General features: G+C 38.7%; 1 protein-coding gene across 1 annotated transcript in view; it reads right to left on the minus strand.

The window, feature by feature from the left end:
* Positions 1-16800, minus strand: part of Camkmt (calmodulin-lysine N-methyltransferase) — a 409522-nt gene that overhangs the window by 383434 nt on the left and 9288 nt on the right. Inside the window, exons 2-3 of the mRNA XM_004660194.2 lie at positions 13098-13270; positions 8158-8222 (exon numbers count right to left, since the gene is read on the minus strand). Of these exons, the coding sequence (XP_004660251.1) occupies positions 8158-8222; positions 13098-13270 (238 nt within the window). The remainder of the gene's footprint in view (positions 1-8157; positions 8223-13097; positions 13271-16800) is intronic.

The raw sequence follows: 16800 nt of genomic DNA on the forward strand, positions 1-16800 counted from the left end.
TATGTTAGTTCAAATAAAAAATGGAAAAAAAGAATTAAAAGACATCTAAATGCTTCTTCTAACTCCCACTCCTTGATATCTTATTTAAAATAAAAATGATGTAAAAACTGCATTAAAAAGAGACATCATGAAGCCTGACACAGTGGTGCATGCCTTTAATCTCAGCACTTGAGAGGCAGAGTTAGGAGGATCGCTGTGAGTTTGAGGGCACCCTGAGACTACATAGTGAATTCCAGGTCAGCCTGGGCTAGAGTGAGACCCTACCTTAAAAAAAGAGAGACATGGGCTGGAGAGATGGCTTAGCGGTTAAGCGCTTGCCTGTGAAGCCTAAGGACCCCGGTTCGAGGCTCGGTTCCCCAGGTCCCACATTAGCCAGATGCACAAGGGGGCGCACACGTCTGGAGTTCGTTTGCAGAGGGTGGAAGCCCCGGCGCGCCCATTCTCTCTCTCTCTCTCTCTGTCTTTCTCTCTGTGTCTGTCGCTCTCAAATAAATAAATTTTAAAAAAAGAGAGAGAGATGTACATATTCCTTGCCTATTAAATAATAGTATCAAATACATATGACTCTATGCTTGATTTTAGCACCATGCTTACTCAGTCTTGAATCAAAAGAAAAACTTGCCCAGCATTTAGGGAACTAGAAATTCAGACAGTGAGATGTGGCTAGGAAAACCATCCACCCAACAACAACAACAACAACAAAAACAGATTGTTAGGCTGTACAGGTAAGTGCCTTAACTGATGAGCCATCACTGTAGCCTTTTTTCACTTTATTTTTTAATATTGTATTTATTTATTCGAGAGATAAAGACAAAGATAGACAGATGGAGAGAATGGGTGTGCCAGGGCCTCTAGCCACTGCAAACAAACTCCAGATGCATGTGCTACCGTGAACATCTGGCTTATGTGGGTGCTGGGGAATCAAACCTAGGTCCTTAGGCTTCACAGACAAGCAACTTACTGTTAAGCCTTCTCTCCAGTCCTACTTACTTTTTAAAATATTTTACTTTATTTGACAGAGGGCAAGGAAGCAGAGAACGAGAGAGGCACCAGGGCCTCCAGATACATGCACTATCTTGTGCATGCGGCTTACGTGGGTCTAGGGAATCAAACCTAGGTCCTTTGGCTTTTCAGGCAAGCGCCCTAACTGCTAAGCCATCTCTGTAGCCCCAGTTATTTATTTTTTTTAATTTTATTTATTCATTTGAGAGAGAGAGAAGGAGAGATGCAGACACAGAGAGCATAGGCATGCCAGGTCCTCCTGCCACTGCAAACAAACTCCAGATGCATGCGCCACTTGCTGTATCCAGCTTTACAGAGGTGCTGGGGAATCTAACTCAGGTCCTCAGACTTTGCAGGCAAGTACCTTAAATGCTGAACCAACCCTCTAGACCCCTACTTATGTATTTTTAAAATAGGATTTATGATGGCTCATGGTCTCAGTGTCAGCCTGTGGTCACTTGGCTGCACTGTTCCTGGGACTGTAGTGAGGCAGAACATTGTGACAAAACCAACCTGTTCACCTCTCAGCAGAGAGACAGACAGGAAGGAGCCAGGGACAAAGAATAGCTTTCTTTTTCTTTTAAGATTTTTTATTTATGTATGTATTGGAGAGAAAGACAGGCAGAGAGAGAGAAGGGGCATGCCAGGGCCTCCAACCACTGCAAATGAACTCCAGATGCATGTGCTACCTTGTGCATCTGGCTCATGTGGGTACTGTGAAATTAAACCTGGGCTATTAGGCTTCACAGGCAAGTACCTTAACCACTAAGCATCTCTGTAGCCCCCGTTCTCATTTTTTAATCAGATTAATTTACTAAAATATGTGCATGCATAGAATTAGAAAGCACATATTCATATGCATTACAACACACATATGTGGATTATATAATGGATATGTGGTATACACCTGCATTATTTGTTTACATATAATGCATGTTTTGCATGAATAACAGATATGTGGTGCATATGATATGCATATATACTTTTCATAGCTATATAGAGAGTCGTATGCATATAATTTTATTTGAAAAAGTTTTTTTGGCCAGGTGCGGTGGCTCATGCCTTTAATCCCAGCACTCAGAAGGCAGAGGTGGGAGGATTGCCGTGAGTTCGAGGCCACCCTGAGACTCCACAGTGAATTCCAGGTCAGCCTGGGCTACAGTGAGACCCTACCTCAAAAAACCAAAAAAAAAAAAAAAAGTTTTTTTGGTTTTGGGGTGGTTTTGTTTGTTTTGAGGTTTTGTTTTTTTTTTTGGTTTTTTTTTTTTTTTTTTGGTTTTTCAAGGTAGGGTCTCACTCTAGCTCACGCTGACCTGGAATTCACCATGTAGTCTCAGGATGGCCTTGAACTCACAGCAATCCTCCTACTTCTGCTTCCCAAGTGCTGGGATTAAAGGCATGTGCCACCAAGGCCAACTGAAAAAGTTATTTTTTAATTCAAGCTGTCACTGTGATGCTTTGATGAATCCATGAATATTACATGAATATAACACAATAATAATGTAACAGAAAAACAAAAAAGATTACATTACCACAGTATTCCTTTTGGTATTTTAATAGTATAATAGCTTTTTCATTTAATAGTATTTTTAAAATAAAGCATTTTTATCTTAATGAGAATTTTTACTTTAGAAATATTTTATCACTAACACAAAGAAGTAAGTTTTAGATCTATCTTAAAACAGGTCCTGCAACTGGACAAGTAGGAAGGACATAAAAGCAGACTAACAGCTGTGCATGTTAAAAATGCCGATGTAGGGCTGGAGAAATGGCTTAGCGGTTAAGCGCTTGCCTGTGAAGCCTAAGGACCCCGGATCGAGGCTCGGTTCCCCAGGTCCCACGTTAGCCAGATGCACAAGGGGGCGCACGCGTCTGGAGTTCGTTTGCAGAGGCTGGAAGCCCTGGCGCGCCCATTCTCTCTCTCTCCCTCTATCTGTCTTTCTCTCTGTGTCTGTCGTTCTCAAATAAATAAATAAATAAATTTTTTAAAAAATGGCAATGTACCCTAAAATTCACTGGGAAACATCACCATTACCACCTGGAGAAGCATAGACAGCAACGGTCCACAAAGCTGCCAAGGAGACCGTAAGAGACCCACTAACCACACAGTCCTGTCATGGCCTGATCAGGAGGGGAAAGAAGGGGTTTTACCCATACTTGCCCCAAATATAAGTTGTAACATTAGCCAGAAACCCTGACTGACACCAAGTTATACCAACTATTGGATTCCTAGGCTTTAAAGCCTTATTAATATTATATATGGAATTCTATGCATGTAGAATTATTTCTGAATTTTCATTATTACCATGTTCCTAGCTAGTATTATATTATTCCTAAATTCAATATATTACACATGCAGTATACACACACACACACACGCACACACACACACACACACACCAAACTGTATGAGAACTACTGACTCATGTGTTCATACTATCAAAGAAAATGAGGTTTAAAAATATACGAGGGCTGGAGAGATGGCTTAGTGGTTAAGCGCTTGCCTGTGAAGCCTAAGGACCCCGGTTGGAGGCTCGGTTCCCCAGGTCCCACGTTAGCCAGATGCACGAGGGGGCGCACGCGTCTGGAGTTCATTTGCAGAGGCTGGAAGCCCTGGCGCGCCCATTCTCTCTCTCCCTCTCTCTGTCTTTCTCTCTGTCTGTCGCTCTCAAATAAATAAGTAAATAAATTTTTAAAAAAAGTATGCGAAACAGGCTATTATTATACCCTCAAGTACATAGATTTTATAAATACCAAATAATTATACTCAATACCATGATACCAAATTTCTCCCAACTAAGACTTGACAAAAATCACATTTTTTAAGATTTTATTTTTATTTATTTATTTATTACAGACAGAGAGAGGGAGACAGACAGAATGGGCACGCCAGGGCCTCTAGCCATTGCAAATGAACTCCAGATGCATGTGCCACCATTGTATATCTGGCTTACGTGGCACCTGGAGAATCGAACCTGGGTCCTTAGGCTTCACAGGTAAGCGGCTTAACCGCTAAGCCATCTCTTCAGCCCAAGAATCACGTATTTTTTTAAATTCATCTTGGTAGAGGAAAGAGACAACTTTGGATAAAGAGAAAATGGATTTTCAAAAGATATGGCATGATGGGGCTTCTCTGAGAAGAGACAAGGGGCCTGGTTTGAAAGGAGATTCTGCTCACACAGAAAACAAGGAAGAGCTGGGCTGTGAGGCTCTCACACAGAGAGCTCTGCCACCTGCAGAGTCTGAGCCACAAGCCAATGGAGATGTAGAAGATGGCCCTCATCGGAGGTGAGGAATGTCATCATACACTTGTCCCTGGGTAATACAATGGCTTCTCTTTCTAGACATTATGAACCAGTAACCATCACATCCTCTCTGCAGCTTGGGTAGCTCAGAAAGGGGATTTTCAAGCAGTAGAAACCAAAGAGCAAAATAAACACGCCTAGCCCTAGTTATAGATAAGCAAACAGGGAGGTCAATTTCTGAAATAGTTCACCTTCCACAAAAGCAAATAAAAAGTACATAACTGACACAGAACCATACAGCAAAAACTCTATGCAGAAATGATTAGTTTTGCATGAAACTTTCATTTTCTTTCTCATGTTAGGGACCCAACCCAGGTCCTTGTGAATACTAGGCAAGCATCCACCCCATGAAATTCATCTTAATTTCTTTCTTACAACACTGAAAAAATTCACATAGTGAAAAAAATGTCTCAAGATTGTAAGCACCATTTTGAAGGACAGGTGTTTACAAACAAAATTTCTAAACAACAAAAATAAATATAAGAATGCTTTATTTTCCAATATATCAGGAAATAAAAAATTACAGAGATTTCACTTACTCTCTAAAATTGAGAAGAGTTTCCATATGATTATTGTAGAGAATTACAAATTCTGGAAGTGAAACTGGATCTTGTGTCTTTGAAAACTTAAGTGAATACAATCATTACCTGGCTTTAAAATTTTAGATTAATGGTTCTACTTGTAGTGGCACACACCTTTAATCCCAGCACTTTGGAGGCAGAGGTAGGAAGATTGCCATGAGTTCAAGGCCACCCTGAGACTACACAGTGAATTCCAGGTTAGCCTGAGCTAGAGTGAGACCTGTCTTGCAAAAAAAAAAAAAAAACACTGAATATATTACATTAATTATATATACAGATCAGATGTTTGCAACTTTAAAATATTTTTGCATTATCACAAAGTAATGTTAAGCTGTAAAATAGGCATAATTGTATTTATTGTTTGTTATACTATTAGAATCTCTATTAATTTTAAATATCCCTTGGTATGCTGCATGATACTGACTTAAGAACTGATATTCTTATATGTAGTTTTAACTCACTATCAGGATTAGTGATCAAAAGTATGGCTTTAATTAAAGCTAGAAATTTTTTTAAAAACTGATATTTAAAACAAAATAAAAAACAAAAAACAATCAGAAATAACTTAGTTTTATATTTCTGAATTAGTGGATATAGTAACTATGTTACATATTATACATTTTTAGATTATTTATATTTATATAGTTTATGCTAATTATTCTGCATTGAGACAGAATTATGCTTGTGGTGCCCTCTGCTGGATTTTCTACTCACAAACTCAACCTAGTACCATTACTAGCATAATAAAACCAAACTTTTAGACAAGTGAAAAATCACTTTTTCAGGCCATGACCCAGGTTATATAAAAGTCATAATCAGTTTTACTTTACTTGAACAAGACTTTATCAATTATACAGTAAAAAGCATTAAGAGCTTCAAGTGAAATTTTAATACATTTTTCTTTTAAAACAAAGAGTAAATATAAAAGTTGCACTACACATATCTTAGTAAGCCTTGTTTTTGTTACAATTACTATTGCTTGAAAATATATTCAGGTTCTTAAGACTCCATTTATGATGAAACATTTTAATAAACAACTATTTCAGGATTTTTATCTAATTTTCCTGGCTTGTTATTTTATTATTTTTTTACTGATAAATAAAAACTATGTACACAGGTGGTGCATGCGTCTGGAGTTCATTTGCAATAGCTATGGTCCTAGCACACTAATTCTCTCTCGTGCACATGCACTCTCTTACTCATAAATTTAAAAAAAAACACTGTGCACATTTATGAACATTACCTGTTTTGTTGGAAAAACTATAAAAGTGTGAGAAGTACTGGTCACCAGTAATGAGTAGCTTCTATTTATGAATATCATCTCTGAGAAATGCAGTGTGTCAGCACAGTATGTTCCATGTTGAAAATGAGCAAGACTGAGGCTTACGAAGATTATGTTCATTGCTCAAAATGAATTTCAGAGCCAAGATTCAAATGCAGTTCTGCCTCATGCCAGAATAGCAAACCTTCCTTCCAACACACAGCAGTGAAAAGGTCTCCTGACATACAATTTCTCCATTTGGTAACACAACAACTTCGATGGTGGGGAGAAGATGAGGAGGAAGATGTTGAAGGGGGAGAAGAGGGTTGCTCATGTGTATAATTATAATTTAGACCTTCAAGAAACTATTTTTATTTTATATAGTGATGCCAGCTAGTGGCCTTATTTCATCTGTCACAAAGAATAATACTTGATGTTCTTAATACTACTGAATCTGTCTGCTCAATCACCATTAGCATCCCCAACCCAATCCTTGATTAGGTTCCAATAAAAACACAATATGCCCAATTCAGAATCAGTAAGTACAACATGCAGAAACTAAAAAGTATACCTTCCTGCCCACAAAAAAAGTAACCTACCTTATTTTCAATACTTCAAGATAATTTTAGGGCATTTATAGATTCCTTAGTGACAAAACACAACTTTTCTATTCAAAGAAAAACTTGTCATAATGTAGGCATGAGAACAAAATCACTGCCTATCACTACACATTATCCTATGCATATCTAAGTATTTGATAAAACAGTACTATTAGCAAAGTCTATAATTTAAATGTAGACAATAAGTACTTATAAACCTGAAATTTCCTTTAAGAAGAAAAGCATCTGAGTACTATTTTACATTTAACTTGATTATTTTCATATTTCACTACTAATTCACTCAAGATAAATAGTCTGGGCTGAAGAGATAGCTCAGTGGCTAACAGCCTGGGTTCAATTCCCCAGTACCAGCATAAAGCCAGATGCATAAAAAGTGGCCCATTCATCTGGAGTTCGTTTGGAGATGCAAAGGCCCTAGTACACATCTTTCTGTCTCTCCCTCCCTCCTCCCCCTTTCTCCCTTCTCTTCCTCTCTCCATCCCTTCCTCCCCTTCTCTCTCAACCTCAGATAAATAAAATATATTTTTAAATGATAAATATTCAATGCAATAAATATGAGAACATATATAGCTCTCATAATGGTATATTGTTTAACTATGACATTAGGATAGTCTTAGGTGATTTCTGTCATAATGTGGTGTTAAAATTGTTTAAACTAGGCTTAGTGGTATATGCCTTTAATCCTAGCACTCAGGAGGCACAGGTAGGAGGATTTCTATGAGTTTAGGTCAGCCTGGGATACAAAGTGAGGTTCAGGTCAAAGTGGCCTAGAGTGAGACCCTACTCAAAAAAAAAAAAAAAAATGTGCAAATAAAGTTCCCAGTAGAGAAACAGGTCACCACTAAATCAGGGCCTGAGATGAAAACATAATCCATTCTGTTCCATAATATTAGAGAAAATAAAAATGCTCTCACTTAATAGTATATTGATGTTAAAAACATGCTGCAGATTTGATCTCTTGTCCAAGAGTAAAGTAGGGGTGGAATAGAAAGCATTCAAAACACAGAAAAGAAGAAGAAAGAGACACAGAGAGAGACCACCTACTGGATTACCTGAAAAATTCACAATGGAAACAAAGACAAAAGGAAGAGTACTGGAGAATCCAGTGTTTCTTTTGATTTACATTCTGTCACAAACACACATGTCCCTGCAAAGTGTAAAAACAGTCATACTTCATTTGGTATGAGTCTTATGTGGGGCTTATTTTGTGACTCACAACATTGAGTTTCTACTTTATACACAGATAGAAATACATAGAGAGACAGACAGATGCATATGTATTACATGCAAACACATTAGTGAGTCTAATAAACATTAGTGAGAAAAATACTATAAATTTGCTCTCTAAAACTCTGAATGTGTTTTCATAGAGTTAGCATATAACTTACAAACATTTCCTGTATTGTCAAAGCTGGTGAGAACATCTTCAACATTCAAGGATCCACTATTATGCCTGCAAAGGAATAATGCATTATAGTTAATGTTTCTGAAATACTAGTATTTGTGAATTTTCAATGAAAAAAGCTAAGAATGTACTGTGATATATACCTAATACTAATGATGTTATATGTTTAACACTAGTTTTTGTCCACTAGAGGGAGAAGAAAATACAGAAACTAGACATCAGTATATGTAATGCAACATTTATTTTTTGATGATTAGTCAACATCCTAAAGTATTCAGAACTTTCAAATCACTGTTTAAAATAAAACATTTATTACAATTGACAGGTAAGTCTTTTTAAAATCCACTTAAGAGAATCTTCAAGTCAAAAGAAAAATAATCACCCTCCAGAGCCAAAGAGTAATGCAGCAAGTCCTGCTGACGCAGTACAGCTAGTTACAAACAGCTGTCACAAAGAACTAAGGATCAGGTTTATACCCACTTATGAGCAGGTCGAAACATTAGCAGACAAACGCCCTTAGTAGCCCTTGTCCCTAAATTTAATTCTATTCCTTTTGATGCAATTCCTCTTCACTTGATAGTCCTTCAAATTTGTTTTTTTTTTTTATATCTTAGTAAGGCCTATGAAAGATATTATTCCTCAATTAGAAATGGACCCAACTGTCAATAGTTCACATAGTTTGAGTTAATTTTCTATTGGCAATAAGAAAAAAAATGGTGCTACAATCTTCTACATTCTCCCTCAAATTTTGCAACTGTAGTTCTATTTTAGGATGTTCAGTTTCTTATAAGAATCATTAATAATTGTTTCAGCAATACTATGTGTTAAAACAGTGCAAATGTAATTTTGTATTATAGACTAAAATGCCCCACCACCCAGAATTTATACATTGAGGTCCTAAACCCTAGTATGTCAGAATGTGACTATTTGAATACAGGGAATTAGAGGTAAATAACCAAAAACATGGGGTTACTAGGGTGGTTACTTAATCCAATACAACTGGTGTCTTTATAAGAAGAAATCAGAACATACAGGCAGAGAAATGGGGAAGTGTGCATAGATGCAAATCATATAAAGATGCAGCAAGAAGATGGCAATCTGCAATTCAACAGGTCTGAGAAGAAACCTAAGCTTGATAAATTGATCAAGCTTCTATCCCCTAGAACTATAAAAAAAAATTGTTATTTGAGATATTTAGTCTGTGGTATTTTGTTTTGGCAGCCCTAAGAAACTATACATACATACATACATACATACATACATACATACATACACACACACACACACACACACACACACACACACACACACACACATATACATATACACATACATATATATCAAGGGAATAGTTATAAATAATAGTATTCTTTTCAGAAAAAAATGAGCCTTTTATTTCTATAAAGACCCAATAGTTCTTTGACAGAATGACTAAGACTGCATAAAGTTGTCTGCAATCTTAACTGGCTAAAAACTGAGCTCCAAATCATCATAATCCAAAGAAATACAGTCACCAACCACGCCTTAAAACTTCCTTTTCATAACATGATTCTACATCGTCTCTGCGCACTAGCAGATGAGGTTAGGTATGCTGATATTACAGAAGACTACAGTAAATTATATATGTAACATCTGATATGTTCTAATAGCAAAATGAAGCTATTAAAATGATCAGCCACATAGCACAGAATTCAACATTTCCTAAAATCTAAAAGCAGTATATGGTCCCATGCACAGATAGCCAAAGCCAGTATTTTGATAGAAACTCTTCAAGTAGTATTCTACGTGCACACCTCCTTTAATAACAAACTGAGAACACAATGTTCACACTTTTGCAAGCACATTTTGATAATGTATAAATGCTTTCCCACATCAAGTAATCTCATGTAACATGACTTTAGCAGCTGCCAAGTAGTTCAATCAATGACTACGAATGACTGATGGCACAAACGTCACAGCAGATTTTCACTGTGCCCAGGCTGCTGCTACTGCACCGACTTACTGCAGTGAAAATGTCTGCGGACATCATCAAGCCTGTTTCTATTGCCTTATGATAAATTTCTAATGTAGAATTACTGAATTTAATGACATAGTTAATAAGTTAACATTCTCATTCATTCCCTCTCTCTCCTCTCTATTTCTTTTTCACTCCTTTCTCCTCTCCCTAAGGTCACTTTTCTCCTAAAACACGTAAAAGTATTTACAATAGGGAACCTTTGCATTTCTTCACAAGCATGGCCTATGCAGCAAGGACTTGGGGATAAATCATTGTGACAGGTAATTTAAAAGGGGGGGGATGGCTGGAGAGACAGCTTAGTGGTTAAGGCACTTTCCTGCAAAGCCAAAGGAGCCAGGTTCAATTCCCCAGTACCCACATATCCAGATGCACATGTGTCTGGAGTTCATTTGCAATGGCTAGAGGCCCTGGTGCACCCATTCTCTTTCTTTCTCTCCCCCCCCCCCCCGTGTGTGTGTGTGTCTCTGTCTCTCTCCCTCTCCCCCCTCCCTCCCTCTCTCTCTCTGTCTTAAATAAATAAATATTTAAAGAGCCGCTTAAAGAATAAGTTAAGCCTAAATGTACCTAAATGTAAAAGTATAGGCTGAAAGCAAGCCACCGTTAAATGTTACTGCAATAATGTAACAACAAATGAGAAGATGGATTAACCTGGGCTTCATCAAAATAAAAAGGTTTCATTTCATACACACGGAACAGGGGAACAAATATGCACACATTCACCTTGAACGCAGCAAACACAGGAGAAGATGCTCCACATTATTAGTCAGTAAGGAAATGTCTTGAACACAGAATGCATTGCAAATTTTCTTTCAAAATAGCTAGTAAAGAGGATTATGAATGGCCCAACACAAAGAAATAAGAAATGTTTGAGGTACTAGGTATACTAGGTACTCTAATCTAATCATTACAGTCTCACAGTGTATCTCATAAATACGTACAATTATGTGTTCGCTGTTAATGTGGAAACTCTCAAGGCTGGTGAGATGGCTTGGTGGGTGAGAGCACGTGCTGCACGTGCATAATGGCCTGAGAGGCCTGAGACTGCCTGGCTTTGATCCTCAGCACCAAAAACACAAGAACAGAGAGGCCACATGTACCTGTAAACCACATCCTGAAGGAGGTGCAGACTACAGAAACCCTGCAGCTCAGCGGTCTGCCAGTCTGACTAAAAGCATAGCTCCAGGTTCAGTGAGACTCTGCCTCAAGGGGGAAGATGGAGGAGAGCAACAAAGGAGAACACCCAACAGCTTCCTCTGTACATCTTCCATGCACATTGGAGCACGCGTGTGTATGCACCCCACATGCACCATACCACACATACTACATATGTATACCGATGAAAGAAATTCTCAAAACTCAGAACTCAAGAGGGCTGGGGAAATGGCTAAGCAGTTAAAAGCACTTGCTTGCAAAGCCTGCTGGCCCAGGCTCAATTCTCTGGTGCCCACAAAAAGCAAGTGCACAAAGTGGTGCATGCATGAAGAGCTCGAATGCAGCTGCATGAGGCCCTAGCATGATCATGGTCACCCTCTCTTTCTCTCAGAAATAAAAATAAGCGAAAGAATACACGTAAGATATACACATGGGCATCAGAAGTCATTACAAAACCAAAGTGAGGTATCACTTCACACCTACTAAAATGCTGTAATTTTTTTTTTAATTCTCATACATTCCTAATAGGAATGTTAAAAAGTGCAGATACTATGAGCAACAGTTTGGCCATTCCTCAAAAAACTAAGCGTACAGTACATAAAACAGCAATTCCATTTCTGGGTATATACCAAGAGAATTAAAATACACAAACACACACTCTCACAGGTGAATGTTCCACAGTAGCATTCTACACAAGGGCCCAAAAGTAAAAACAAATGTCTACCAACTTACACATGGAGTGTTAAAATATGCTATTTTCCATAAGGTGATAAATTCTGATTCTGGCACAAGTCAGCATGGAATAATATGAATGAATGTTAAAATTAAAAATGTTGATATGCTAGCCGGGTGTGGTAGTACACGCCTTTAATCCCAGCACTCAGGAGGCAGAGGTGGCAGAGTTGCCATGAATTCAGGGCTACCCTGAGACTACACAGCAAATTCCAGGTCAGCATGAGCTAGAGTGAGACACTGCCTTGAAAAACCAAAATACAAAAACAAACATTCCTATGCTAAGTGAAAATGCCAGACTTAAAAGCCCACATATTATATACTGTGTAATGTCCAGAACAGACAAACCCACAGAAATAAAAGTCAAACTAAGGATTGTCAGGGACTGGGGGGGGGGGGGGAGGTGCTGATAATGTAAATGATCTTTCTCTTTAGGTTAATGAAAAGTTCTGGAATTAGATAAGTATGAGGCTTATACAAAATTGACCATTTGGGCTGAAAAGATGGCTTAGTGGTTAAAGTGCTTGCCTGCAAAGCCAAAGGACCCACATTCGATTTCCCAGGACTCACGTAAGCCAGATGCACGTTTCTTATCTTTTTAGAATAGTCTTCAAAAATATGCTAAAAGTTGCCATTTTTTTGCTGGGTATGGTAGTGCACACCTTTAGTTCCAGCACTCGGGAAGCAGAGGTAGGAGAACTGCTGTGAGCTCAAGGCCAGCCTGGGACTACAGAGTGAGTTCCAGGTCAGCCTGGGCTACAGTAAGACCCTACCTCAATGAAGGGGAAAAAAAAAAAAAGATTGTCCTTTTTATTTCATACCTGTGCTCTTTGGTGAAATGTAAGCTAAAGAGAGTCTCTCTAAATGAGCCAGATTTTCTAATACAAAGCTGCAAAATCTAAGCTCTAATAAAGACTGCCTTGAAAATTCAAGAGAAGGAATACCAAAATCCTTAGTAGATTGGTTCTCTTCTACAAGATAAAAATGAATTTTAAAACAACCTTAAGTAAAATACTGGTTACCTTAAGGAGATACTGTATTCAGGATAAAAGATGCTTGTATATTGGATCCAAGTACCAGCCTCTTCTTCAGTTTCTCCTGTTTTGGCTTCTGTTACTGAGAACAGATTAAATGATTCAAATCTTCTTACAGATACATATCGAAGACAGTCATCCAGCTGCTTCTGCTTTAAAACCTTTGAAATAAAATCAAATATTGTGGTCATAATATAAAAGCATATCATAAGTAGTGTTAAAATTTACATGGCGAGAAGACTTTCACTTCCAATAATGTTGTATTAGATAATTCAGGCCAACTTCCCACTGAATACAATGAGAAAAGATGAAAAAAAATATATTTAAGAATGTACTTGAAGGGCAGGAGAGATGGCTTAGAGGTTAAGATACTTGCCTGCAAAGCCTGAGGACCCAGGTTTGACTCCCCAGCGCCCACATAAGCCAGATGCACAAGATAGCACATGAGTCTGGAGTTCGTGTGCAGTGGCTAGATGAGCGCACGCTCTCTCTCTCCCTCTCCCTCTCTGTCTCTAATAAATAAATAAAATACAAAAAGAATGCACTTGAAGACATTGGAAAGATAGTGAAAACTCAACATTCTAAGACCCTAAGAGAAAAACCTGGAGAGGAGAGCATGACTTTTGCCACTGCTCTTCTGAGCACTGCTAGTTCCAGCCCCGAGGCGACAAGCAGCTGGCGGTGCCCAGCACGGGCGCACGAGGGGCCGCAGCTCACCCGCACGGGAGGCCGGGGCCCAGCCGGGGCTGGTGTGCGGCTGCACCATCTTAGAGTCAGCCAAATGACTTCGTGGGCATTCTTTTGAGAACGAGTTTTCTAAGTGTGGGAGAAAGGAGGTATCGCTATAAGATTCATGAGGTTTAGCCAAATAATAGTGTATTTCATTTTTTTAACACTACACATATACAGTTGATTACCACTGAAAAGTTTTAGAAACAATGATTAAACTTATAGCAACTGACCTACCTAGTGCCTAAACTGTCGTCTCTAAATACTATTTCCTGTAAAAGCAAGTGAGACCCCTTGAAGAAATGGCAGGAATGGCACAACTGAGCCTGGAAAGTGGCACACACAGAGAAGTGGATCCAAAATGAATGGGGTCCACGGGCCGAAGGTGAGAGAGGACGACTACTAACAGATGTGGTAGCAGCAACACACTGGAAACGCAGCATCAGCTCCTGAAGGCACGTTCTAAATGCCTCCCGGATGTCCTCTCAACAAGGCTGGAGAACAACACAGTGTTAAAAACCAGCAAATCAACTGTAAGTGAGGATTTCCAAACGAAGATGAGGGAACTTTCTCTTTTGCAACAACATCCCAAGTAAGCAATGAAGAATGGTGAAATTCGAGTATCGCCATGTTCCAATTGTCTTATCAATTCCTTAACCTAGGAAATCAACATCAAAATGAGAAACAACATTCTCTCTCACACACAGTCTTGCTCTTTCTCTGCCTCTTTCACTCTGTGTCACTCAAAAATAAAACAATTTTTAAAAAGTTACAAAGGGGAGACTGGAGCTAGGAGCAGTGGCACACACCTTTAATCCCAACACTTGGGAGGCAGAAGGAGGAGGATCACTGCCAGTTCAAGGCTACCCTGAGACTACATAGTGAATTCCAGGTCAGCTTGAGCTAGAGTGAGACCCTACCTCAAAAGAAAAAAAAAAAAAAAAAAACTACATAGCAATATCTAGAAAGATTGGGCACTTAGACTACTTTACTATTAATCACTACTTTAACTTTTTCAATTAACCAATTCAAGTAATATATTTTCTACAGCACAGCATTGTAGCTTCTTGTCAGGAACCAATTTAGTCATGTACATGAATTATTTTTCTGGTAGTCAAGAGTCTGCAGTGTTTTCCCTCAAAATAAAAAAAAAAATTAATTGGTCCTTCTAGCCAATAACTGGCTTTCATCAAGTATAACATGCTAGTAATCCCAAAATGCAGCTTTTTTTTCCTTCCTGATGATGTTACACAGAATAGATTGCCATCTGACCATGACACATCATCAACGGAAAGGCCTGTAACCCTGGCATGGTGGTGCACGCCTTTAATCCCAGCACTTGGGAGGCAGAGGTAAGAGGATCACCATGAGTTCGAAGCCACCCTGAGACTACATAGTGACTTCCAGATCAGCCTGAGCTACAGTGAGACTTTTATCTCCTGAGCTAGAGTGAGACTCTTATCTCAGAAAAACCAGAAAAAAAGTATACATTGGAATAGATGAAAAATTACCTTAAAACTATCAAGTTCAGTATAAATGAAGCTTAAGTAGAAGAGTAAAAGGCCCCCAGGATTCCACCACTCAAAGGAAGCACACTGTTACACATCTATGTATATACATGTATAGATAAGGAGCTATAAGTAATATTTATAATGGTCTCTACTTCTTGCTTACATCCTGTGTCTTAAATTACTTGTAGGTTTCAAAATTATAAAGTGCTATGATGATTTCAGCTGTACTGTGCCTATTATCCAATAGGCAATGAATGGCCTTAAAATGTTTACAAAAATAATAATCAAATTGGTGCTAAGAATATATAGAATAATATTGGAAAACAGGAAAATTATTTCTGGCCCTGAAAAATAATTTCACATTATAGTAATCAGAGATAGAAAACGTCTTAAAAGAAGCCTAGTCTCTACTCTCATTTACAAAATGAAGAACTGAGATGCAGAAAGGTGCTTCCCAGTGCAGTTAAAGGTAGCCCTGAGGTGGACTGACCTGTATTTCCGAACCGTGCTGCCGCATTAAGCATGGACGACTGGGCCCACGGCACTTGGCTCCAGTTGTACTAGGACACACTCTGCTAATCAGATTCCTCAGCCAAGTGTCCAGGCCTCTGGTAAAGCTCCCCGTCTATAGGGAGTTGTACAAGCATGTGTATGCTGGTCACTGCTACCTTTCCATTTGCCCTACATCCCTTCAGGAACCGCCCCTTCTTTAATGTATGCAATCCTAGTGGGTGTTACCTTTGCTGACACATGATGGGCTAATGATCTGGGTTAGCCAAAATGCCCCATTCTCCTAGACACAACAATCCACCCAAACACAGTCTACCAGAGACACTTGGAAGAAATTATTTAAATGTTGTGAAGATAGGTCACTTCTTCTGGATCACTAACTGAATGAATGCTGGAAGCCTGAAGCTGCAAATGGTTGTCTTTGTGATCAGATAATGAGACTCAAAAAAAAAAAAAAAGACTATTTTATGGGCTCTATGGCTATTGATCTACCCAAGGACTTCAGATCTTACTTAATAGAGGTAGGCTCTAGAATCAAGAATCAGCTATTTCTCATATGACCTGGCAACAATAATGTGTTGTTAGCCAAGTAGGTTTTCTCTCAAAAATGTGAAGTCTAGGGCTGGAGAGATGGCTTAGTGGTTAAGGCATTTGCCTGAGAAGCCAAAGGACCCAGGTTGGATTCCCCAGGACCCACATAAGCCAAATGCACAAGGTGGCACATATGTCTGGAGTTCGTTTACAGCAGCCAAAGGTCCTGGTGTACCCATTCATTCTCTCTTGCTCTCTCTCTCTCTTCCTTCTTCTTCCTTCCCTTCTTCCTTCCTCCTCTCTCCCTCTGCCTCTTTCTCTCTCTCAAATAAATAACTAAGTAAAACAAAAATGTTAATTCTAAAACAGAAGTATTGAACAGTTAATATTAGTAACAGACCATAAGACAT

This window comes from Jaculus jaculus, chromosome 18, assembly GCF_020740685.1.
Source record: "Jaculus jaculus isolate mJacJac1 chromosome 18, mJacJac1.mat.Y.cur, whole genome shotgun sequence".
In the NCBI taxonomy this organism is placed as follows: Eukaryota; Metazoa; Chordata; class Mammalia; order Rodentia; family Dipodidae; genus Jaculus; species Jaculus jaculus.